The sequence below is a fragment of the Strongylocentrotus purpuratus genome, unplaced genomic scaffold (assembly GCF_000002235.5).
Source record: "Strongylocentrotus purpuratus isolate Spur 01 unplaced genomic scaffold, Spur_5.0 spur5_scaffold_16, whole genome shotgun sequence".
NCBI classification, from domain to species: domain Eukaryota; kingdom Metazoa; phylum Echinodermata; class Echinoidea; order Camarodonta; family Strongylocentrotidae; genus Strongylocentrotus; species Strongylocentrotus purpuratus.
This window is the reverse complement of record NW_022145601.1, coordinates 5,926,345-5,948,372: the sequence shown is the minus strand read 5'-3', so window position 1 is coordinate 5,948,372 and position 22,028 is coordinate 5,926,345. Positions and strand designations below refer to the sequence as shown.

Sequence of the window (22,028 nt, the reverse complement as noted above, 5' to 3'; positions counted from 1 at the left end):
AAATGGTGAGAGCAAACAGTGGCATGAACGGCCTGCCATATAAAAAATCCAACTTAAGGTCGATCTTAATCTTTGTGAAACATTCCCCTGGAACAGTTTAAGCTTGATATAAACACATAACAGATAGAAGAAAGAATTTAGTAACTTACTCCTTCATACAGCCCATCAAGATGTGTAAAGTTTAATAATTTTTCCTCATATCCAATTTGTTCTCTTATTGCGAATGCCTGTAAGAAGGAAGAAAAAATATATATCATATTAGATAACATGACAGTGCAAACGATGTATTAGCAATGATTATGTAATGATCTAAAGGTTTTCCTGGTCGTATCTGTTTCTTAGGATAGCGGAAGGTTCTTATTAAACTAGATTTAGAATTTCCTCTCTCAAACATACTAACAATATTTTGGATTCATACACCGCTTAATACATTGACGATGTCGCTAAGCACTTTACAAAAATACTTTACTCCTGTCACTAGATTCCGGCTTTCCCGCTCACAATGTATGCACGTTCTCCACTCCCCGGGGAGCACTCAAGCCAGACGCCATTTACAGAGGCTCACAATGCATCTTACTGGGTACCCATTAAACACTTGGGTGAAGAGTGACAAATGTGGATTCATATCCTGTCAAAGGACATTAGTGCCGGGCCGAGATTCGAACCCTCAGCCCTTGGATTAAGAGTCAATGAACCACTATGCCACGGCACCTACACCAAAAGATTGATGACTTAGCTTATCTATACTTGGTGTTGTTAACCAGATCTTATTGTGCTATATCATTCATTTTCATTTCTTTACTCCTCCTCTTCTTACTCATCTTCTTCGTAATTAGCTTCTCCTCCCATTCTTCTTTTTCACCTTCTTTTTCTCCTCATCTACCCTTCTGTATTCTTCTTCTTCTTTTTTGTTTTATAATGCTCTCTTATAATCGTTTACTTTTTGTTCAGGCTCCTTCCTCTTTACCTTCGTCTTCTGCTATTAATGTTTACATTGGTTATCATCGTTTCGTTTGTGCTTGCCATACCCTTACGTAGACTCTCACAGGGATCTCTCGGCGTTCCATACTTCCCACCACTAATCCAAATTTGTATTCATAGATTAATTTTTCAATGACTGAATTCGTGCCCTGAAACCAAACGTCTAGCCTTGCCCTCATTCTTTTGTCTTGCCCAAGTCGCCTAAATACCTGATACGCCACTGATAATTGAATAGTAGAGTTTTATTCCATATCGTTTTCATCAATAATTCAATGTTCATTCACATGTTGTGTAAGTGTATGATGCAGTGCAAATGCAATCTTCCTAGAGCAATAATCTCCAAACTCACCTTCTGTAATGCTTTCTGTTTTGTTACGTCATCCATCCAGTCCGTCGAGTTTATAATACTATAGAGGGCGTCTCTCATATGTCCTATCATCTTAAAAGCCTTTTGGGAGTAGAAAAAATAATATTAGTGTATAACTCATATTTCAGTCTCAGTGTTATGATTAATTATACGACTGCTTAAGCTGACGGATAAAAAAGAACCGTTGTTATATTGCTGTGCACGAATCCAATTTAAAAAAGTTAGAATAATGATATTGACAAAACGATAATTATCGTAGTGTTCATAAGAATAATGGTATAATAGAAATATTAATGAAAATTAAAAAAAACAATGGTGAAACGATGAACTGATGAGAATTATGAAAACAATATCAATCATAAAAATTACAACAATAGTAAAGTTGATTTATTATCCGATAATCAAAATCATTCATAGAGCAATAGTTAATGAGAGGGTGGCAAGTATCAACGATTCAATGCTCTCCGAAAATATAAAGTGATGGAATTTCGTCTGTAACAAAAATATGTATAGTATTATTGTATTCCAGCTAAATATTCAATATATTCAGTTTATTTAGTTTAATTCAGGGATCTTCAAAAGTCCCACGACATGTAATACAATGTAAGCGTAAACGGTGGGGGTAAAAAGTATAACGTCATGACTTTTTTTCGTGGTATTCACTTTGGTACGTAAATCCCACTAACTCATCCCAATGTTCCCACACGGTATTCCCGTCCCCTTTTTACTTTATTAATGCATTTTTTAATATTTAGTTTGTGCCCGGCTCTTACTCCTACCGTTTCTTTGCTCTCTACGTCGAATTTCTCCTGCACGAAGAGCGCCCCCAAGGCGTGAGCCATGTAAGTATTCGTGTTGTCTATGCACTGGATCCATCTTGCACGTTCCTTCTTTTCTCCACTCACGACCTGTAAGGTCAAGGTCAAAGGTCACATGGATATGAAAGTGATACAGTGAGTTTGCAAAATATAAACATGTAGTGTGTACGAATAAAATCCTGGTTGTCATGGGATAAAATCATGGTGATATTAAAATTATTACCAACAAAGTCATTAAAACCAAAAAGGGAGTAAAAGTGTTGATTTATGTGAAAGAGGGAATCGTCTCTATCAACCTATTTCAAAAGCCGTAAGTATTTCTGCCTCATTATCATGGTAAAACAAGATGTTCAAATAAAAATGAATTGTACATTTCGAGATGTTTTAAGATTTAAACAGCAGTGTCCTATATAGAACGCAATGTAATGGAGGTTTTTTGTCTGGGAGGTACTTTTCCTAGGGGCCAGTTGTCCAGAAGTTGTTCGGAGATAGTTGTCTGGGGCTACTAGTCCTCATATGAAAACGAGAGGATTGACAAACGATCCTTATGCTCAACAAAATTATAAGGTTATTCTGATCCCCTCCCCCTCCTTATTCGACCAAAATATACCCTTGACTACAGAGTTGATATATATTTAAGCATGTTAAGTTTGCGAACGTAGAACGGATGCGATGATTTGACTTTTGCTAAGGTGACACCAGCTCCAAGTTTCACTTCCTCAAAGATAGAGCCTCAAGATTAGGATTAGGGTCGTAATTGTGTTTTAGGTTAGCTTTCAGGTTAAGGTTAGCTACGGTATTTAGTCAAGAATGTTGGAAGTTGGTTAATGTAGCGTATTGTAGGGTATTGTCGCATAAGCATGTGTCGCCCAACCAAGGAAATAGTAAAGGGTAGTAAACTGTACCTTGAGGAACGTCTGTCGTATTGAGCGTGCCTCGGTGTTCATCATATCCATGGTATGTGTAACAGCACGCCATACAACATAGTTTGCAATGGTCCTGGTATGCGAAAGAGAGAGGAGATTGGTACGTTATATTATAGAAACCCTATTCGATTATAAAATCATGATTACCATCTTCAAATGAAAGAATCAACTACAAATATCAAACTACCAATATTTAGGCATAGACGAGTACCTTTTAACAGATTAAACGAATATAAATGAGTTGAACACAATACGATAAAGTAGCACCAAAAAGATAACGTACCACAGTGCTTACAATGCAAAATAATAGGAAAAAATGCATAAAACAGCTCTGCGGAATAGATTTTCTATCGTTCGAATTTTCAATATATATTGATGTACTTCATCGTCTGATCACTGATGCAAATAAAAATTCATAATTATATTTCATATACAAAGTAAAAGTTCGATCACGTCACTAACGTGAAAAAATTAGGGAAACTACATTTTCTATCGAGTCAAAGGAAATACCGTTGGGAGTTTTCAAGAAATGTAATGTTTACCTGTTTGGTGTTTCTAACAACATTTGATTTAGTCCCAGCAAATATTGTGGTGAATAGACGACGAGTTCCATCGAGTGGTCGACGGACGATGTATTCATCACCAGCTGAAAATATCGAGTCCAATTAATCTGAAGATCAAAAAAAGAAATGAAAGTAAAATGAATTAAATTAACATTCATTTCATGTCAATTAATTCATTTTAAATAAGGCTTTAAAAGACATTCCCTCTCTTTTTCTCTTTTTCTTCCTCTCTCTCTCTCTTTCTCTCTCTCTCTCTCTCTCTTCTCTCTCTCTCTTTCTCTCTCTCTCTCTCTCTCTCACCCCATGCCCCCTCCTTTCACTCCTCTCCCTCCTCTCCCTTCCTTCATCACTCTCTCTCTATCTTTCTCTTTCTCTCTCTCTCTCTCTCTCTCTCTCTCTATATTAATATCTTCCTCTCCCTCTCCCTCTGTCTTTCTCTGTATCCATCTATTTTATCTCTATCGTCAAATCCCACGTTTTTTCACAGGACAAGAGGCAAATGTTTACATTTGTACATGTTTAATCAGGTTATGCTAGATCAATGTGTCGAATCACCTCTTAATCAATTGGGGTTTTTTTCCGTATGAATAATTTGAGCGTTTAGATCCTGGTAACAGGATGGGTTTAAATATAGGGTTTCAATAACGCATTTTATTTGGAGATAAATAAATACTCATTTAAAAGTTGGGTTCGTGATTTTGCAAACCGCGGTCAGGCATGGCCCCGTGAACTGAGGGTGCTGACTTTTCAGGGGCACATGGGTACTGGAATGCTGAAGGTGGATTGTGGTGTAAAAAAATTGCAGGGGCCTTTTTTCTCTCTTAAAAAAAAACCCTCTTGTGCCACGGCATTTCCCAGCAGCCCTATATATAAGGGTCGCTTCGATATACCTTATGATGTTCAAGATGTGACCTGAAACAATGTTTAATAACAAGTTAAATAGATTACTATTAGGACTCACAGCAGGAATTCTCCTTTTGAGATATGATACACTGACTTTCTGATTCATTATCTGGGCTCTTCTTTTAGCTAATTGCGTCATAGAAATCTGAAAAGAAAAAAGTAACCGAAAGAGCATGTTAGAACAAATGAAACTGTATATATTCAAAGCGTAATCCAAAACGGGTAGCTCTTTGGTTTGCACGAGCACGTGAGCACATAAACACATTTATTTGTAGAACAGGTTTTGAAAGAGAAAAGGGAAAAAAATATGCATAGAATTTGTTTTTTGGAATCACTAAATATATTGTATTCTCAAATATGCAACTATTCACGCTATACATATTATCAGGGCTATTATTACCAGCAGTCTGCCTCCCTTGTCTAAATTCATTATCTACATAAACCGAGCAGCTAGCATTTTTAATGAGCCATCTTAACTTATATATTTCTAAAATATGTAAATGCTGTTCACATTAATGGATGAGCTGCGCTTTCATTACATGCTACTTTTTCAATAATCAGGAATAAGGCACTATATTAGTGCAGTGAATAATTGTCACATCAGCAAACGCAAAGCGGGCAGTATATTTTACTTCCAGCCCCGTGCGGAATTTCTATAAAACAAAAGTCAGAGAGAGAAGTAATACTCACGTTTGCCATCTTTTTCTCAAAGTTTAGAACTTCTTGCATCTGTCTGGTAACTTCTTCCCTGTCACTGTCCCCTCTCACATACAGCGCCATGTCGATCATGTATTTTTGATATGCTTCCAAACCCTGCAAAAATATATAAAATCCTCTTTACGTAATTACAGGAAAGGGTAACAAAGTTTTGTTCATAATTTTCTTCTTTTTCTCCTGAAAATTTGACAAAATGATTTATCGAACACCAATAATCTTTGCTATACTTTCTAAAAAAATATATATCGCCTCAGCCAGTCTTTTTATTGTAGGGGTCCGACTCCGGAGATTGTGTTGACAATCTAAGACGGACAAAGTTAAACTCGTTCAACCCGTGACAACTGTAGATCTGTTGAAAAGCCTGAAAATTCAAGGAGAAATTGACTTTTATGATAATTAATGTTTGTACATCGGAGAATTAAACTTTTCCTAATCATGCCTATGGTAACGGTCAGATGTTTAACCGATCAAAGCAAAATTACTCTCCAAATGATCAACAATTTTCAGCATTAAGTATATCAAGCTAATTGTTTTACTTTGTTGCAAAGAGAACATTTTGAAGAAAAGAAGAAATATCAACATACCTTTATTGACTCATTTCTCAGGAAGTAGTCACGATTTTCTAAACCAAGTATAGGTTGGTCAAACTGAAACAAAAAGGAAAGAATTTTTTTTAAGGAGACTATCACAAGTTTGTCCAATGTTAGGAAGCTATGTTCTTAATCTGATTTAAATGATTGACTTTACTAAAGCAACATGCATGTTAATGATAAATTGTTTTTCATTATGATCTCCCTTTTTTACGCCACTCTTTCCCTTTTCAAGTTTACGTCGAACATCACCGCTGTCCGAAAAATAATCCCAGATGGTCTTGATATTTGGGACTTTTCCGTGTCCGTCGATTTCAGAAAACAACGCATATACTGATTGAACCAAGGACTGTAAACTCCAATCTTTATTATCATTCAAAAGATGACGAATCCCATCAATTATAATTATAATAACCATTATTTTTACTCTTATTTTACACCCTGCCCTTCGTTTTCACGTTTTCTTCACCTTGTCTATTCATATAGAGTGCATTGCATTACTCAATAGACTTCCCCCTATAATCCCTTTCAACAACTTTTTAGTTTTCTTGGATACATAATTTCCAGTAAATCAATCTTATCTCCCAGCCATACCGTTAGAATGTGTGCGTTCGAATCCGCCGCATCTACTGAAATCCTGTTGTGGAAGAGGAAGTTCCGATCGAGCTGTATTCGTGATGCAGCCAGGACGTCTTCCAACGTCCACGTTCCCTCATCGTACACGCCGTCGTTGACTACGGGCCATCCGCCGAGTTCCCTGAGAAGTGCTTTTAATGGTTCGCTCCCTCGCTGCGTAAGTATATCTGTATAGAAAACGATACATAATACATCAGACTATTAAACCAAATAGCCCAAAATCAGTCGGTTGGGGTCGATTTCGTATCGGTTTGGCGGTGAGACCGGGAGGTCGTGGGTTCGAACCCCGGCCGCGTTATACCAAAAGACGTTAAAAGATGGGGGTTGTTGCTACCTTGTTTGGCGTTCAACAATAAGGGATAGATCTGGCGCTGCTCAGTGAATTTCCGTTTCGGTTTAATAAAATTTGGAGTGGACTATTCGGCTATTATTATTATTATTATTTATTATTATAAGTTATAAGAACTGGACTCTGTTATCTTAAATGGCAGAAAACCGATGACCCGACATTTGTATTTTGTAACGGGATTTATGTCGGCAAAGACATTGGGATAACTTCAGTGTTGCAGTTAGATTGTAGGTTACTGTTAGGTCACTGATTGGGGGTAGTGATAGTATTGGATCCAGAGTAGAAGTTATACATTTCATGTATGTAGGTTATTGGCTGTGGAGCATTTGAGTGCGGAACATGAGTGTAACACTGAATGTTACGTAATAGCGCAACCATCATTATAAATGTGAAACTTTGTCCTAGAAGAGGAAGGCATGACTCAGGCATAGCTATCGTTGATGTCTACAATGTCAAATCACTCATATTAAAAATAATCAAGTCATACAGTAAGTCAGCACTATGATGCCCAAGCATAGTTTTTATGATGATTGTTTTTCAATCAGTTCTCTCGTAATCCAATTATACTGTATTATTTGGTGCAATTAGCCAACCATAACAATACGAATCACTTTTTTTAAGCCATCCGGAATGATGTTTTGAGGACAAAAAGCGAGGTACAAATTAAATCTCCTTCGGCTTGCAGAACAGCAAGACACTAATAATGCTAGAATCACAAATAAAAAACAGATTATTGGACAGAGATTAAAAGATTGTTATCCAATTTAATGCGATTTGCAAGTGGTCGCTGGACGATAGAAAAATTAGGCAATATTATTATGGAGTATTTCAACGCATGATCCCCTGTGCCATATCTATACAGATTTTTGAGCGATTTGCATGTGTTTTAAGAAAAGGCGCAATTGGAATGCTGGATAGTATAATCAATATTTTAACTTGGCTTATTCGGTCATTGCATGGGTTACAATTAAACAGTTCGGTGCATATTTGTTTCCTACAAATATTCCTTATAATATTCCCTAGTTCGTAAGTTATCAAAATGAGTCTGATTACATGGTTTAACCTATACGTTTGTATAATTATTTGCTTTATACAGTGCGTCCCGAAAAAAACTATACACTTTTGAAATGGCTGCCGAATAAAAAAATATATGATTCTGGGGGAAAGGTTTTATATGTATGGAAAGCTCATAAACTCAACTTTCATATGACACCAAAAAGTTCGAAAATAATTCATGCTTGGGTGAGCACTGCTCACTTTTGTAAAGGGTATGAAAATTAGGTTGCGCAGGAATTAGCCTTCCAATTTGTGAGAGGTAAATCCTTTGGTGTTTAAAAAATCGAGGGTGATAATTATTCATGATTTGCTCAGTGAATTACATGGTTTATAAAACCAAACTTGTACATGTATGCATGAGTGAACAGGAATTTCATTTTTTATTGTAGCATTGTAACTTTCCCTGGTAGACTCAGTGGTGTGTTCATGGGAGTCAGGATGGGGGTGATGGTACATGTTGTAATTTCCATCTTACAAACTGTTATTTTTTACATCTGTGACTTTGAATAAAAACCTTCACCCCACATTTCAGTTATTGTAAGATCAGTCGAACATCTCATTGATTTACTTAATAACCAGATGGGGATTATGTAAATTGATTATTCAAGTACGGTTTGTTGAAAAGAGGAATATCACAGATGTTGGCTACTTTTTCTTCAGGTTACCCATTTACCATTTACAGAAACTCAAGTGCTAAAATGACTGGTTGGTTGATTGATAGATTGAGTGATTGATTAATTATGAATGAATGATTAAATTGATTGAAATACTGAATGGTGATTGAATGCTTGATTGATTAATTGATTGACTGATACCGTACATTGTTGATTAAGTGATTGAATGTAATGGATTGTCAAGATATGCACGAGCACAACCAGGCAGAGAGAGAGAGCGAGAGAGAGGGAGAGAGAAAGAGAGGGAGAGAGAAAGAGAGGGGGAGGGGCATACATGTCCTCTTGACTCTTATCCCATCTACCCAACAAAGTCCTACCCTACATTTCACCTCCCCTGCACCATGTACCATCACCCCGTCCTGACTCCCATACCATGGAAAGTTACATTGTTATACGGTAATAACAAATGCAATTCCTGTTCACTCATGCATAAAATGTTAATCCCATAAACCACAAATTTCACTCAGCAAACCAAAACTCATCACAATTGATCATAAATTGGTCATATCATCCTCAATTCCGTAAGCTCCAAAGGATTTACCTCTCACAAATTGGAAGGCTAATTCCTGCGCAACCTAATTTTCATACCCTTTACAAAAGTGAGCAGTGCTCACCCAAGCATGAATTATTTTCGGACTTTTTGGTGTCATATGAAAGCTGAGCTTATGAGCTTTCCATACATATAAAACCTTTCCCCCATACTCATATATTTTTTATTCGGCAGCCATTTCAAAAGTGTATAGTTTTTTTTCGGGACGCACTGTATATCCCTTACAATATTTTCTTATATTCCTCATGACATAGTCCTAATAATATTCAATATTTCGTAGCTTACCGAAATTAATTTGGTAAAAACCTACATATTTTGTGTATGCGTCATGCTAGTGATGGACCCAGAGGGGGAGAGAGACATGCATTGCACGCGTCTCCGTACCCCCTCCTGCCCTTTCCTGTAATCCCCCCTGCAAGACCCAAGTGATCTTAAAGTCCCATCGTACTACTTATAGATACTTGCGCTCTCTATATAGCAAACAATGCCTAATCGGTGCCTGTTGGTCCCCCATGATCCCCTTTTTCTTATGTTAATTGAGAGCTGATTTGATGAGATAACCACCTGCCAGCGACCACGCAGGGAAGTCAATTCCCCCTGGCCATACGAGTTCAGATGGGCTTTAAAGACACTGAGTTCTTTAAAAAAAAATACCCTCAAATTGTGCCCTCGTTATATGATTTAAATCCAAAGGGAAGCACAAATATGATAAACTTTTTTGTTTTGAAAAAGAATATCACAGGTAACCATCACTCCCCTCCTTTTCGGCCTCAGTCATACCTTTGCGTATTTTTCTTGCGTATTGCTGCGTATTTATGGCAAGCCGTTTTAACATTTATTCTTATTTCTTGATATCAAGAAATGAATTTTTGCTGTGAAGCAATGGTAATTCTAGATATCAAGAAATACAAATAAATGTTAAAACGGCTATGTTAAGGATTACCATTGCTTCACAACAACAAAATCATTTCTTGATATCAAGAAATAAGAATAAATGTTAAAACGGCTTGCCATAAATACGCAGCAATACGCAAGAAAAATACACAAAGGTATGACTGAGGCATAATAACCTCGATCCTGTAACTATCTCTACACTTGCCTTCATTCATACAGGACTGGTAGAAATTTCTTGCTTTTCTGATTGCAGCCGTTTCTGACGGAGGTGGCTTCCTTTCAATAAGTTCTGAGGAATGGAGAGGGAGATGAGGGGAGAGAGAGAGAGAGAGAGAGAGAGGGGGGGAAGAGAGAGGGGAGTGACAAATAGAGAGAGAGATAAATACAAAATAAGTCTTCACTTCAAAGTCATTGCAATTGCATATAATGTTCGTTTCAAAGTCAACGTATAAAAAAATGAATTGTAAAGGTTTTCCGTGCATCGACATAATACTCATTAATCAAAAGAATTTTCCTCGAAAATTCTCACGATGATCAAATTAAATTTGAAATGTTTGTATCGATTATAAACAAATATTTACATCGGAACTCATTGTACAAGGGTTTAGGACAGTTGTTGTCGGTGTATCAAAATTGTATTTATACTGTTGCCCGACAAAATTTTGGAGGATGTGGACAGTATCTTTTTATCCCTATCCAATATTTTGTTGCATATCTGATGGAGTGTTTGATATGATCGATCATCATTGCAATTCGCAGTGGGGGAAATCCAGGTTGGGGTCATATAAAGGATCACTACGATGGGAATGGAATTCATACTTTAAAAATTAGTGGAATCCATAAGAGTAAATGTAACCACTAATTTGCAGTAGAACTCATTGAATTTGGAGCGGATTCACCTTCAAATGAATTGATCTCTCGTAACATTACTAAAATGATGCTTTTCACACCTTTGTATTAAGAGGGTATACAGTGTTAGGGGGAAAATACAGATATAATGAAAGAATTCCTTCTTATCAACTTAAATAATAAATCATTATTCCTTCGATAGGGCAATGATGGGTGAACGCTTATTATATCATTATTCTACTAACCTTTACACTGGATTTCTAAGCTCTTTATAAGTTTTGAAGGAACTGCATAATGTGAATCGTCCTCGGGAATGACATTAGACTTGTGCCAACCTCCACATGAATATTCATAGAAATCTTCGCAGGGGTCCACATCTAAATCCATATTTGTAATCAGTCGAGCCGCTGGAAATTGAAAATGAAAGACATTGTGTTAGGAAAATGGGATATAAATTACTGATTCTAATTATATTGCTTTATAAATTACTGGGACTGACGTTTAACGTCACCATATGTCATTGTGCATCGAACCTGTGTCGGAAGACAGGGTGCATCCCCTACCGCGGATACTCCCGTTAAAGCAACTCATATGCGTTAGAAAATAGTCCTGCCAAAAGGACTAGGCCCTACTCTAAACTAATGTATCCACGAATTCCCATTTTGTTTAAAAGTCTACAGTTTTTCAGGAAAAAATATATTGAAAGTAGAGTATAAAGTGAAGATAAAATGAACCCGGTAAAGTGCGTTAGCACCTAGGAATGTCTTTGTTAGGAAAGCCCACAGTATGATTAATGGAAAAGTACTGTAGAGAGCCAGAAAGACGTTAACCCCTTAAACTTCTACACACAGTAAATGCCCTTCGGGCTATGAGCATACGTTATAAAGTATAACAGGTGCAGATAGGCTATTGTGTAATGTTGGACTGTCTCCAGAAAGGCATAATGAGATTTTGAACACAACCTGTTTCAAGATCAATATTATGATAATATCGTATCTGTTTTCTTTCCAGAACCCTGCTTTTTGATGATGTTATCGCGCTTGGCAATCAAAGATCAAAGACCTTGAAACATATATCATTGATAGGAAAAGACGTTTCCGAAGGCAACATCCTTTGTGAGGGATTTCAAAGACATCGAGGAAATGGAAACAGACTTTCTAAAGATGGGGAAAATCTTTATAGATAGGAATAAGTACCGGCAGATGTTCATTCAAATAAAGTGGGTTTTTCCCCTCCTCTTTTCTTTCTTTTTCTCCATCTTCTTCTTTTTCTCCTCCTTTTAATTTTTTCTCTTCGTAATGTTGAGATGTTGTTATGGATTTTTTAAAAATATTTCTTCCATTACTAAATGAAAAAAGTAATATGTGGTTGAGTAAAAAAGTCACGGATGCCAGATGAGTAAATAATGTTCGTATTTCCATCTTAATTTTTAACATGTGGAAAAACAAAAGATGTTAAAATAATATATGCGCACATCTGGTATTGACGTTCATTAGGAATTATAAGAATATTATATCCTGCATCAAAAATTTGTTGGCTTTTGATTGGTTGAGAGCTCGTCACATGACCCAAAATATTTGACCTATTTTTAGAAAGTACTATATGAGAGTACTATTTTGGTTTACTATTCGGGAGTTGAAAAAAAATATGATTTTTTTTTTTTAATTGAATCAATTTTTTTTCTTCAAATCTTAATGGAATGAAAATAAAATATTTTAAATCGTTTTAGATAAAAATTGTCATTTTTTTTTGTTCTTAATTTTTTTTCCCCCCAATTTTTTTTTTTTTATTTTTTTTTTTAATTTTTGATGCAGGATATAAAACAAATATACCATGCCTTCTATTCGAGGTACTGGTTAAACTATGGGCCTCGGTGACTCCAAAAGTACCATTTGCTAGTACTATTGGAGTCACCTCTTACGCATAGTTTTAACCAGATCCTCTCAAGGCAGTGTATATTTGTGTACTATTACTAGTATCGTCTTCTATTATGGCTCTGGGTACCCCGTTAGAAGCGAGGGAAGTATCATAATGATTTCATAAATAGATATATCACGTGGTGTCAATGATGAAATATGTGTAAAGCCCCTTCCACACCGGATCTGCGTAGAGTTGCGTGGTGTGGCGTACTAACTACGCCGAAATTAGGTTGCGTATTCATAAAACAATGTTGCTTCGGCGTAGTCTATGCGTAGGTTATGCGTAGGCTCGCGTACGATGACGTATGGTTATGTACCTACGGCGTATGCAACTGGCGTACCTACGCTTACGATTTTGTATAACAAGCATAGGGTTGCGTACGTTTACGTACGCCTGGCGTACAGGTTTGCTTACGGTTGCGTACGGTTGATTACTGTGTGCACAAGCTTTTACTGCTTCGTCGGACTGGCGTAGAGTAGCGAACTGTTGCGTAGGCTTGGCGTACTGTAGCGTAGTGTTGCCTAGTGTTGCGTAGACTTCCGTACACAATGCGTATTTTTTTGCGTCTAGTGTCTAGGCCAAGAGTACGCCAAAAAAATTAAACATGGTTAATTTTTTTGACTCCATCTCGAGTACCCCTTTGCGTCCCTCAGCGTATAGTTACGTAGGCCAGCGTAGGACAGCGTACTCACGGCGTACTAACGCGTCGATACGCAACACTACGCAAATCTACGCATGGCCCGGTGTGAAAGGGGCTTAAGCTGTAAGCGTAAAAGTAAAGTGGGAACAAATCATTTCCAAACTATAGCCACCATAAAAGCAAAAAAAGGTTTTAGGGAAAAGAACAAAAAAAAACGCAAACTCAAAATAAAATGATTAAAGTGGAACGAACCTGAGGCTACACAGTTTGGTGATGTGCATATTTCTGAGCATTCCCCGGCGCTCTGAGCCTGGTTATTCCTTTGATTTAAACCTGTAGGATATAAGGACATAAAAAAGGATTAGTCGATAATGAAATAAATGAGAGAGAAAGATCCAAACTTTACTATAAATTACCGTGATTGTTTACCTGCGGGATTTAACAATTAAAAGAAAAATGTTATCCAAAATATTGAAATTCCTTAAAAAAGTAATGGAGAAATATAATACTCTACAATTCATGACGGTGCTCTTATTTCTATGCATATGATTCGATCGTTAATACATTTGATGTAGCAGCTCATTAATTAACTACAGCCATACAATGGCGTATCCAGGGACACTTGTTCGTATCCTCACCCCTTCCCCTCCGCCAATTGGAACATACAATACTTTTGAAACACAACCGTTCTTGTCAGCACCATCTTTTAATCATGTCTCAGCGATTGTAGACCCGTGCCTGTTAACGGTTACAGAGAGGGTTTGGGGAAACATCCCCCCTCACTACCATCACCAAAATAAATTGTAACACACAAGTACAAAATGATTCAAACAAAACCAAGCCCCCCCCCCCTAGAAGTATATTTATATTTTATAATATTATATATATTATATATATTATATATATTATATTATATATATATATATTATATTTTATAATATTTATATAATAATTATTAAAATAATAAATCAATATATAAAAATTAGATATGTAAATAAATAAATAAATGATATTTAGATAAACATATAAATCACTATTCTAAAACCGCCCCTGCCGATGCACATACCTTCCTCAACCTCCGCCATTTTATTTCAAATCATGAAGTAAACAATCAATTCAGTCGACAAATTCCAGATTAAATTAGAGATGAAATATGGCTCTTTAAATCCCAAACATATTTCCAACTGTTTCATTTGTTGGTACATACACATACATGTAGCATCTACTGCTGATCATTTCCCTACGTTTTACATGCATTGTACATTCTGATACACGGGCCCAGTTTATCTTTCTTCCAGTGTAAACAGTGCTTGGATATCTCAATCAATTTGATTATGTGCGTAGGAAGGAATTTGGCAAATTGTTACCAGGCAGATTTGTCGCTTATTGAAACTGTCGCCATTCATTTTAAATCACGGTTCTACGAAGGATCTGCAGAGTCCTTACAAGAACAACAAACATCCCTTTGGGGAAATTTTCAATCCTCCCCCATCGTTAGATAATCAGGTGAAGTTTATACCCGTAAAACGTTTTTAGTTCTACTCAAAATGATTCGCCCACACGTTTACCAAGCACTCTTGTCTCAAGGCGCACTTAAGGGTTCATTCACACAAACAAGGTATTGGGGTTTGGTCAGATTTTATACTGTCGCACTTAACGTTTAGTTCGGCAATTCCTAATCTTGTTTTCTGTTGTGCGCATTTGAGAATGATTTGCTGAATCCCTTGTATTAGATGTATGTTATAAAGCCCTCGAGAAGGATAATCGGTCATTGCCTTTGTATATCGTTCACTTTTAAACTCTATAATATCTCTAGAGATACCTACGGTGTACTGTTTCGTATTCTTCATATTTCTCCTATTCATTGTCTTAATGTTCTTCTCAACATCCACTCTTCATGTTAATTGACGCGCAGGCAGAATTAATTGCTGCTAGTATATTCTATCTTGAAGGTGATTGAATCAACTATAAATTAACAGAAAAAACGATATCTCTCTTAAATGTCATGTAATCTATTTTAGTCTATGGAAAACATATGTAATGCTTTCACAACGTTACAACATTTTATCAGATCCCCATGTAAAATTCTCACTAAGATATTGATTGTAGTTTAATCTTTGTTCAGTATTATTTTCTTTTTGCTTTAATAGCTTGAAATCTAAAAGAATGGTTTTCTGCAAACGAGAATCCTTTGACATATTACATAACTTTACAGACACAGTGAGAAAAAAGTTGGATAGCATCATAATAAAGATAGTAAGAGAGAAACTGAAGAGAAACATCACATTAAAAACAGATTATGAATACGGGATTTGGTTTAGGTTCTACAGGCCCACACAAATGGTTGAAATAACTAAAGAAAGGATGTAATTGAAATATAATAAGTTGTATGGGCTGATTATTCACATAATAGAATATCTGTAATCATTCGTTTTTTCGAAGAATATTTTTCCCTAACCATTGGAGTGTTTCACAAAGACTAAGATCGACTTTAAGTTGGACTTAACTATGGTAGGCCGTTCATGCCACTGTTTGCTAGCACCATTCACTGGCATTGGTCTCTCAGGGGACGTACAAATCATGGTCACAAATCGATTTACATTTTTCGATAGTTCATTAATGAAGAAAAAATATTATCTAAACATCATAATGGTGTGGGCAATCAGTGGTATTAATGGCCTGCCATAGTTAAGTCCAACTTCAAGTCGATCTTAGTCTTTGTGAAACACTCCCCATATTACTAATCAAGCAAATATAAAGCTCATACCTGTCATATTTAAGCTATCTAGGAAGCCTCCATCGTACCGTACATGGTGTGAATTTACACTGCGTTCTGCTGAAATGTGTAAAGTAGGTCGTTCTGTATCAAATCAAATTTTCTACTGGTTTGGTGTCTAGATATGAAACTGTGTTAGAAGTGGTATGTATGACAGTGTTTGGTGATTTAATTATGAGAGCTGCGTTAATGGGGAAAATACATAGTGGATATGAAGTTCATGAAGTGAATATAAGATTCATGATTTGTCAACAAAATATGTGTAAATGAAATGCATTGTATAAAGTGGTCCACGTATTATGGAATTACATTCGCCGTTTGCAACACTATAGTCATGCATATCATGGAATAACATTAATTCACCGAGCAGGCGAGCAAGTGTTGGTGAATACAAGGTTGCGATATCCTGATTGCTTGTCCTTGCATTCCTTTAAAGGGATCCGGTAACTTTGTCTTTTAATAGATCCTTTTAAAAAATCCTTGATTTAGCTCATGCTGCAATGATAATTATAAACCTTTAGGTCAGTTAGGAACCCCATGATTAAAAGCCGATCGCTTGTCAGATTATCAAGATATTTATGATTGAAAATCGAAATCAAATTTTGCGTTTGCCAAACGGTTTTCATAACACAACAGTCTATTCGGGGAAAACGAGTATGGTAAAAACCGGTCACTCAAAGGTTTTTACTTTTTTGAGGCACTTCTTGATCATTTTGAAGCGCAATTTTTTTTTAGGGCTTCAATATAACACCGTATCACAGACACTGATACCACGTAGGGCCGTGCATCTCAGATTTAACATTGTTAAACGATCCCTTTAAGGGAAACCAAATCTTAAAAGCGACTGATATAACAGAAAGCAAAAAAAAAAAAATCAGTGATGTAGTCTGGTTAAAGTTTAAACGAAATCAGACATGTGTGTCGGACAAAAAATTCTTAAATTTGTAATCACATTATTCTTAGGAATTTCAATTAGCTGAATTGGTAATGCCACTGTGGTGCAATGGACGACTGTTCATTTTATTACAACACAAAAAAGACTAATACATATACGTGTTTTTCATTCTTCGTAATGTATGACTCAGAATGGTCTTTTCTTTTTAGAGGACTTTACCCAAAAAAGTCTTTGAATGGAGTTTCATACCCTATATCCTCCCCTCCTCCCCCACCAGACTATTCCCTTCCCCTTGCATAGAAAGTTGAAAGTTTTATCCACATATGTTTTTAATAGGGTGTCGCCCCCTCCATGCCCCCCCCCTCCATCCCATCTCCTCCTGGTCGATGAACTAACTTGTGTATTAAACACAGTCATTACCTTCATCATGGATTCTCATCTTCTTGCTGAAAAAAAACGAAAGCTGTTTAAACAAGTCATCTGTTGTAACGACATTAAAAGAGTGTGATTTGTCTCCGTAAAAGATACAGCAACTTGGAACAAGATGAGGACCACTTGTAAGACACTACAAACCACCACCTTTCGAAATGAGTTGACATTTAAAGTTGGAGTACAACTTGGAAAGACTTCTTTAAATCTATACTTCTTTGGACACCATCGCCGATGCACAGTATTCCGTAATTTGTAATAGCGCTCATGTCTGTCAGATTTGACACTCCTGGCGCTCCGCAGTAAGAACGTACAGAGGCGCCACTCCTGTTTCATGTATTTAAAGGTATTGCATGATCTGTTTCTTTGCCATGTGGGTTTGCTCTTAGGTATTTCTATTCACTGTCCTCGTTCTTAACCCGGGTGTAGTTAATAGCCAGTGAATAATTCCTTGAAATGCAATAACGACTGCAGGGGTTTAGGCCAGGGTGAAACACTTCCCAAGCCCTTTTAAGGCATTTATTCTACGGAGACATGATTCATAAGAAATAATGTCTATTTAACCAATTTTGTTAATGGTTGAGTGCCCCATGTGGCTCTAGTATTTATGTCTCTCTCGAAGTAGAAGATGGAGCTATCGTTATGTTTATACTAAAACTTAAACACAAAATATGACTCATTGTTTTCTCGACGAGCCAGATTGTGTTTTCTTTCACGGATTTTATGAAGAGCGATTTGTAAATCAGACCTGACACGCTGGATAACATGAATCTCAAGACATGCTTTCCCAATCAAAACAATAATACATTTGTATCAGCATTCAGAAGTTTTTGGCTTGCAGGGATTTATTTTGAAGGAAAACAGCAAGGGTTCTGATGACCTTATCCTCCGCTTATCCTGGCGCCTCTATCATCGAATGATATGACTTAATGGCGATTTGCAAATCCCCGGCTACGCAATGGTTATCATAGAAAGCCCATTGATACATTATCTCGGCTTTTAAAGTCTCTATGGATTTTATTATACTTATATCAGCACTAGTGTGGCCTCTTAAACTTCTCCGTCTTAAAGGTCAGGTGCAGTTTGGGTGACCGCTCTAAATATCAAATGTACTACTTTAAATTGGTAAACAATGTGATAAAATACTTGCTGTGAAAGGTTATTTGCACTTATTATTGAGGATGCGTTTACGCCCTCATTTCATTCACACCTAAAAAAAAAAAGTTAACTAAAGGAATAAAAATGAGATGAATTCTGTAGAATATGATCCTTTTTCTATAATCATGATATTGGTAAAGGCTTTTGACTCTCGTATTCTCATGTTTATGAGAATATTGTCCTAATCATTCCTCTCATCCTCCACTATAATCACATGGATACGCCGTCGGACTGTGGATTGCATGGTTCACAGTTCGAGTCCCGCCGCGGCACCAATGTTCTTTATGTCACTCTCGATCCATGCAGGTGTTATATGGGTACCTGGCAGAATGCGAACGTTAATGTGGTTGGATTGGCATGTGTGCGCATGTCAGACTCGCCTTACCGAAATACTCCCCAGGGAGCGGAATATGTGCACTGTCTTTGTGGATTGGCAATTTAAGGCCATCTCCGGGGTAATAATGATAACATTGTAAAGCACTTAGAAACGTAAGCGCTATACAAATGTGACTATTATTATTATAATGCGGGATGTTCTGGTTTCGATCCATGTTCGGTACTTACAATCCTTATACAAGGTATGTTACCCATGTTTGTCCCTCTCGGCGCATGCGTATGAAATGGGTTCATCACATAATGATAAAAAATGATGGCCTGAAGAAAAAACGCAGGATTAACGCTCATGAGGCTATCCTGGATATTAGACTATCGTTAATCTTTAAAATGCGCACAGCAAATGACACACTATCAACAAGAAATGAAGGTCAAGATGATAGATGGATAATAATGATAAAAATATTGGTATAATATCCTAGAAAGAAAGACCGTTTCACGGAGGCCAAGAGGAAATATCTATAGCAGATACGGGTTCATTCAAATGTCATGGTATCTTTTTTGAAGAGTACTTTGTGTGGCACCCATTAGTCAATATGAATCTGAAGAGGATTGTTTCATGCTTCCAAATGATGCTCGTTCTGAATACGTTTCCACTGGCTAATAGAAGTCATAATCGCATGCAGTTACAAACGTCTTTAACCTTTCATACGCATTAAACGCAAAGTGGTATTATTGAAGGACCGTTAAAGAAGAATAGCTGTAAATACCAAATCCTTTCCGATCATCCCCGTGTACAAAAATTTGAACTGGGGTAGAATTTTCGCTTTCCACGTTGTCGTTCGAATGCATAACAACAACAAAATGTCCTGCACTTATACTTTTGATATATTGATGACGTTATAAAAGAAGATGCACATGTAGTAGAAATAGTGCGCACATAAAGGCCACTCGAATGGAAACAGTACAAGTGGCCACTGTAGACAGTTGGCCTTTAGAGAAAGGTGGCCACTAAAACTAGTTTGACTGTATCCTTTCTTTCTTTCATATGAAACTTCTTAAAAATTTCAATTCCGATTCCTTTCAGCAGTGGGGACGTCAGTTACATATCAATTCTCCCCGAATTAATCATTTTGAAAAGCTACTATGAAACGCACCAGCCTCCCGCGGTGTTGTAACGCTAGAAAATATCTGTTTATTCTCATGTCTATGAAAATATTGCCCTAATCATTCCTCTCGTACCTCACTCTAATCGCACTGTTTAGAGAGTCAATCCCTCTCAAATCACCCACAATTATTCCGATTTTCTCAAATGACGCGTCCTAATTGACCTGCAAGTATACCATCGTCTCGAGAAAATAATGCGTCTGTCGTTAAAAGGGTTCCTTTAGGTTTGGTTTATACATAGATAACGTTGAATCACTATTTCTGAATCTCGGTATTAGGGATTGTCTTCAAAAGTTTCGGGATACCGAAAAAATTCATTATATGGATTAGGGCTCGTTATTCTGAAGATGTAGTAAATTTCGAATATCACACACCAATAATCCAAAATCTGCGTTTAATCAAATCATCATGTTGTTATTTTTTTCTGTAAGTACACTTATTCCATTATTCGTAAACATCACGATACAAAATAACATTGTTTGGTATATAACCAGCCATTCAGAAAAGTTTACAATATCATCAATTAGTTTCCTAGTGTCTAACGAAGAAGATCTCCAAATCATATCCCACCGCTGCCACCGTAAATTAGATGTCGATCTAAAAAAAATGAACATATAATGATAATAACGTGGGTTCTTGTATATGGCGCTCATGTCTGTCAGACTTGACACTTCTGGCGCTCCACATTTGTTATCCCAGCGTTATGAAGGGTGCCATTATGGCGCTCTAGCATTTCAAGAAATGTATTCCTGCCAGGTACTCATTGACATCACCTGGGTGGAGTATGCCAAAATGTAAATTAATGTCTTGCCAAAAGACATTGATCTACACTCTACAGGACTCGAACCGCGGACCATGTGATACACAGTCCGATGACGTATCCACTACACAGCAACACCTTGTACTAACGCTACTTCTCCTACTTCTACTACTTCTACTACTTCTACTACTGCTACTACTACTACTACTAATAATAATAATACTAATTATACTACTACTAGTACTACTACTACTACTACTACTACTACTACTACTTCTACTGCTACTTCTACTTCTTCTACTACTACTACTACTTCTACTTCTTCTACTACTACTACTACTTCTACTTCTTCTACTACTACTACTATAACTACTGCCAACACTACAATTTTCACTACAATCATGACAATCATGATTCTATCTGTGTAGTGCTGCAGCTATATGTCAAAGACAAAATCATTTCCATAGTACTACTTTCCCCATAATTATCGTGCACATGTTCTGTCGCATTAATTGACTGTAAAAAGAACCATTACTTGTACAATAGTTCTATAAAGAGATATCTAAGTGGAACTATTCACAAACTATATTATTTCTTTAACACGTTCAAATAAATACAAAACATTACAAAGCCTTCAAATTGTCAAAGAGATTAACCGAAAGGATTCATTTCTTAAACAAGAGAAAATAAAACGTCATAAACTAGGCTAACGTTTGATCACTCCATCCATTATTCTTTGCCGGCGAGAGTTTTATCATGATTCATTTCTCGGTACAAAGTAGTAAATCTGTATTTCAGCTATTTCAGCCATTATTCGCTCGTCAGGTTTTGCCTTGCAGGTTCTAGCCACGCTAAATCGCGTGCCGCAATAAAATAAATGTCTACGATTATGCTCGGGACTTCCGAAGAGAAATGTTTATATTCTAGCTTAGCATTTCCTATCTCGTTTCGTCTTCAGGATTTATGGGGGAAGATTAGTCTTTTTTATACCGACCCACTGCCCTGGATACTCAACCCCGGGGTTCGGTATGATCACTCTTCTACCCTGGGGAGATTTAGAAGAACAAAGATATAAAC

The 22,028-nt window shown here is 36.7% G+C and overlaps 1 protein-coding gene across 2 annotated transcripts in view; it reads right to left on the bottom strand.

The window, feature by feature from the left end:
- LOC580975 (neprilysin-4) overlaps positions 1 to 22,028 on the bottom strand; it is a 55,437-nt gene that overhangs the window by 8,965 nt on the left and 24,444 nt on the right. The window contains exons 1-13 of one of the 2 annotated variants that reach the window (XM_030986614.1): positions 16,201 to 16,303; positions 13,686 to 13,766; positions 11,119 to 11,280; positions 10,230 to 10,313; positions 6,460 to 6,668; positions 5,860 to 5,922; positions 5,249 to 5,371; positions 4,617 to 4,703; positions 3,635 to 3,762; positions 3,072 to 3,165; positions 2,128 to 2,256; positions 1,331 to 1,429; positions 150 to 227 (exon numbers count right to left, since the gene is read on the bottom strand). In XM_030986614.1, coding sequence (XP_030842474.1) covers positions 150 to 227; positions 1,331 to 1,429; positions 2,128 to 2,256; positions 3,072 to 3,165; positions 3,635 to 3,762; positions 4,617 to 4,703; positions 5,249 to 5,371; positions 5,860 to 5,922; positions 6,460 to 6,668; positions 10,230 to 10,313; positions 11,119 to 11,280; positions 13,686 to 13,766; positions 16,201 to 16,207 — 1,344 coding nt within the window. In that variant the 5' untranslated portion in view covers positions 16,208 to 16,303. Of the gene's footprint in view, positions 1 to 149; positions 228 to 1,330; positions 1,430 to 2,127; positions 2,257 to 3,071; positions 3,166 to 3,634; positions 3,763 to 4,616; positions 4,704 to 5,248; positions 5,372 to 5,859; positions 5,923 to 6,459; positions 6,669 to 10,229; positions 10,314 to 11,118; positions 11,281 to 13,685; positions 13,767 to 16,200; positions 16,304 to 22,028 lie in introns of those variants that run through there. The other variant, XM_030986613.1, reaches the window with a different exon arrangement.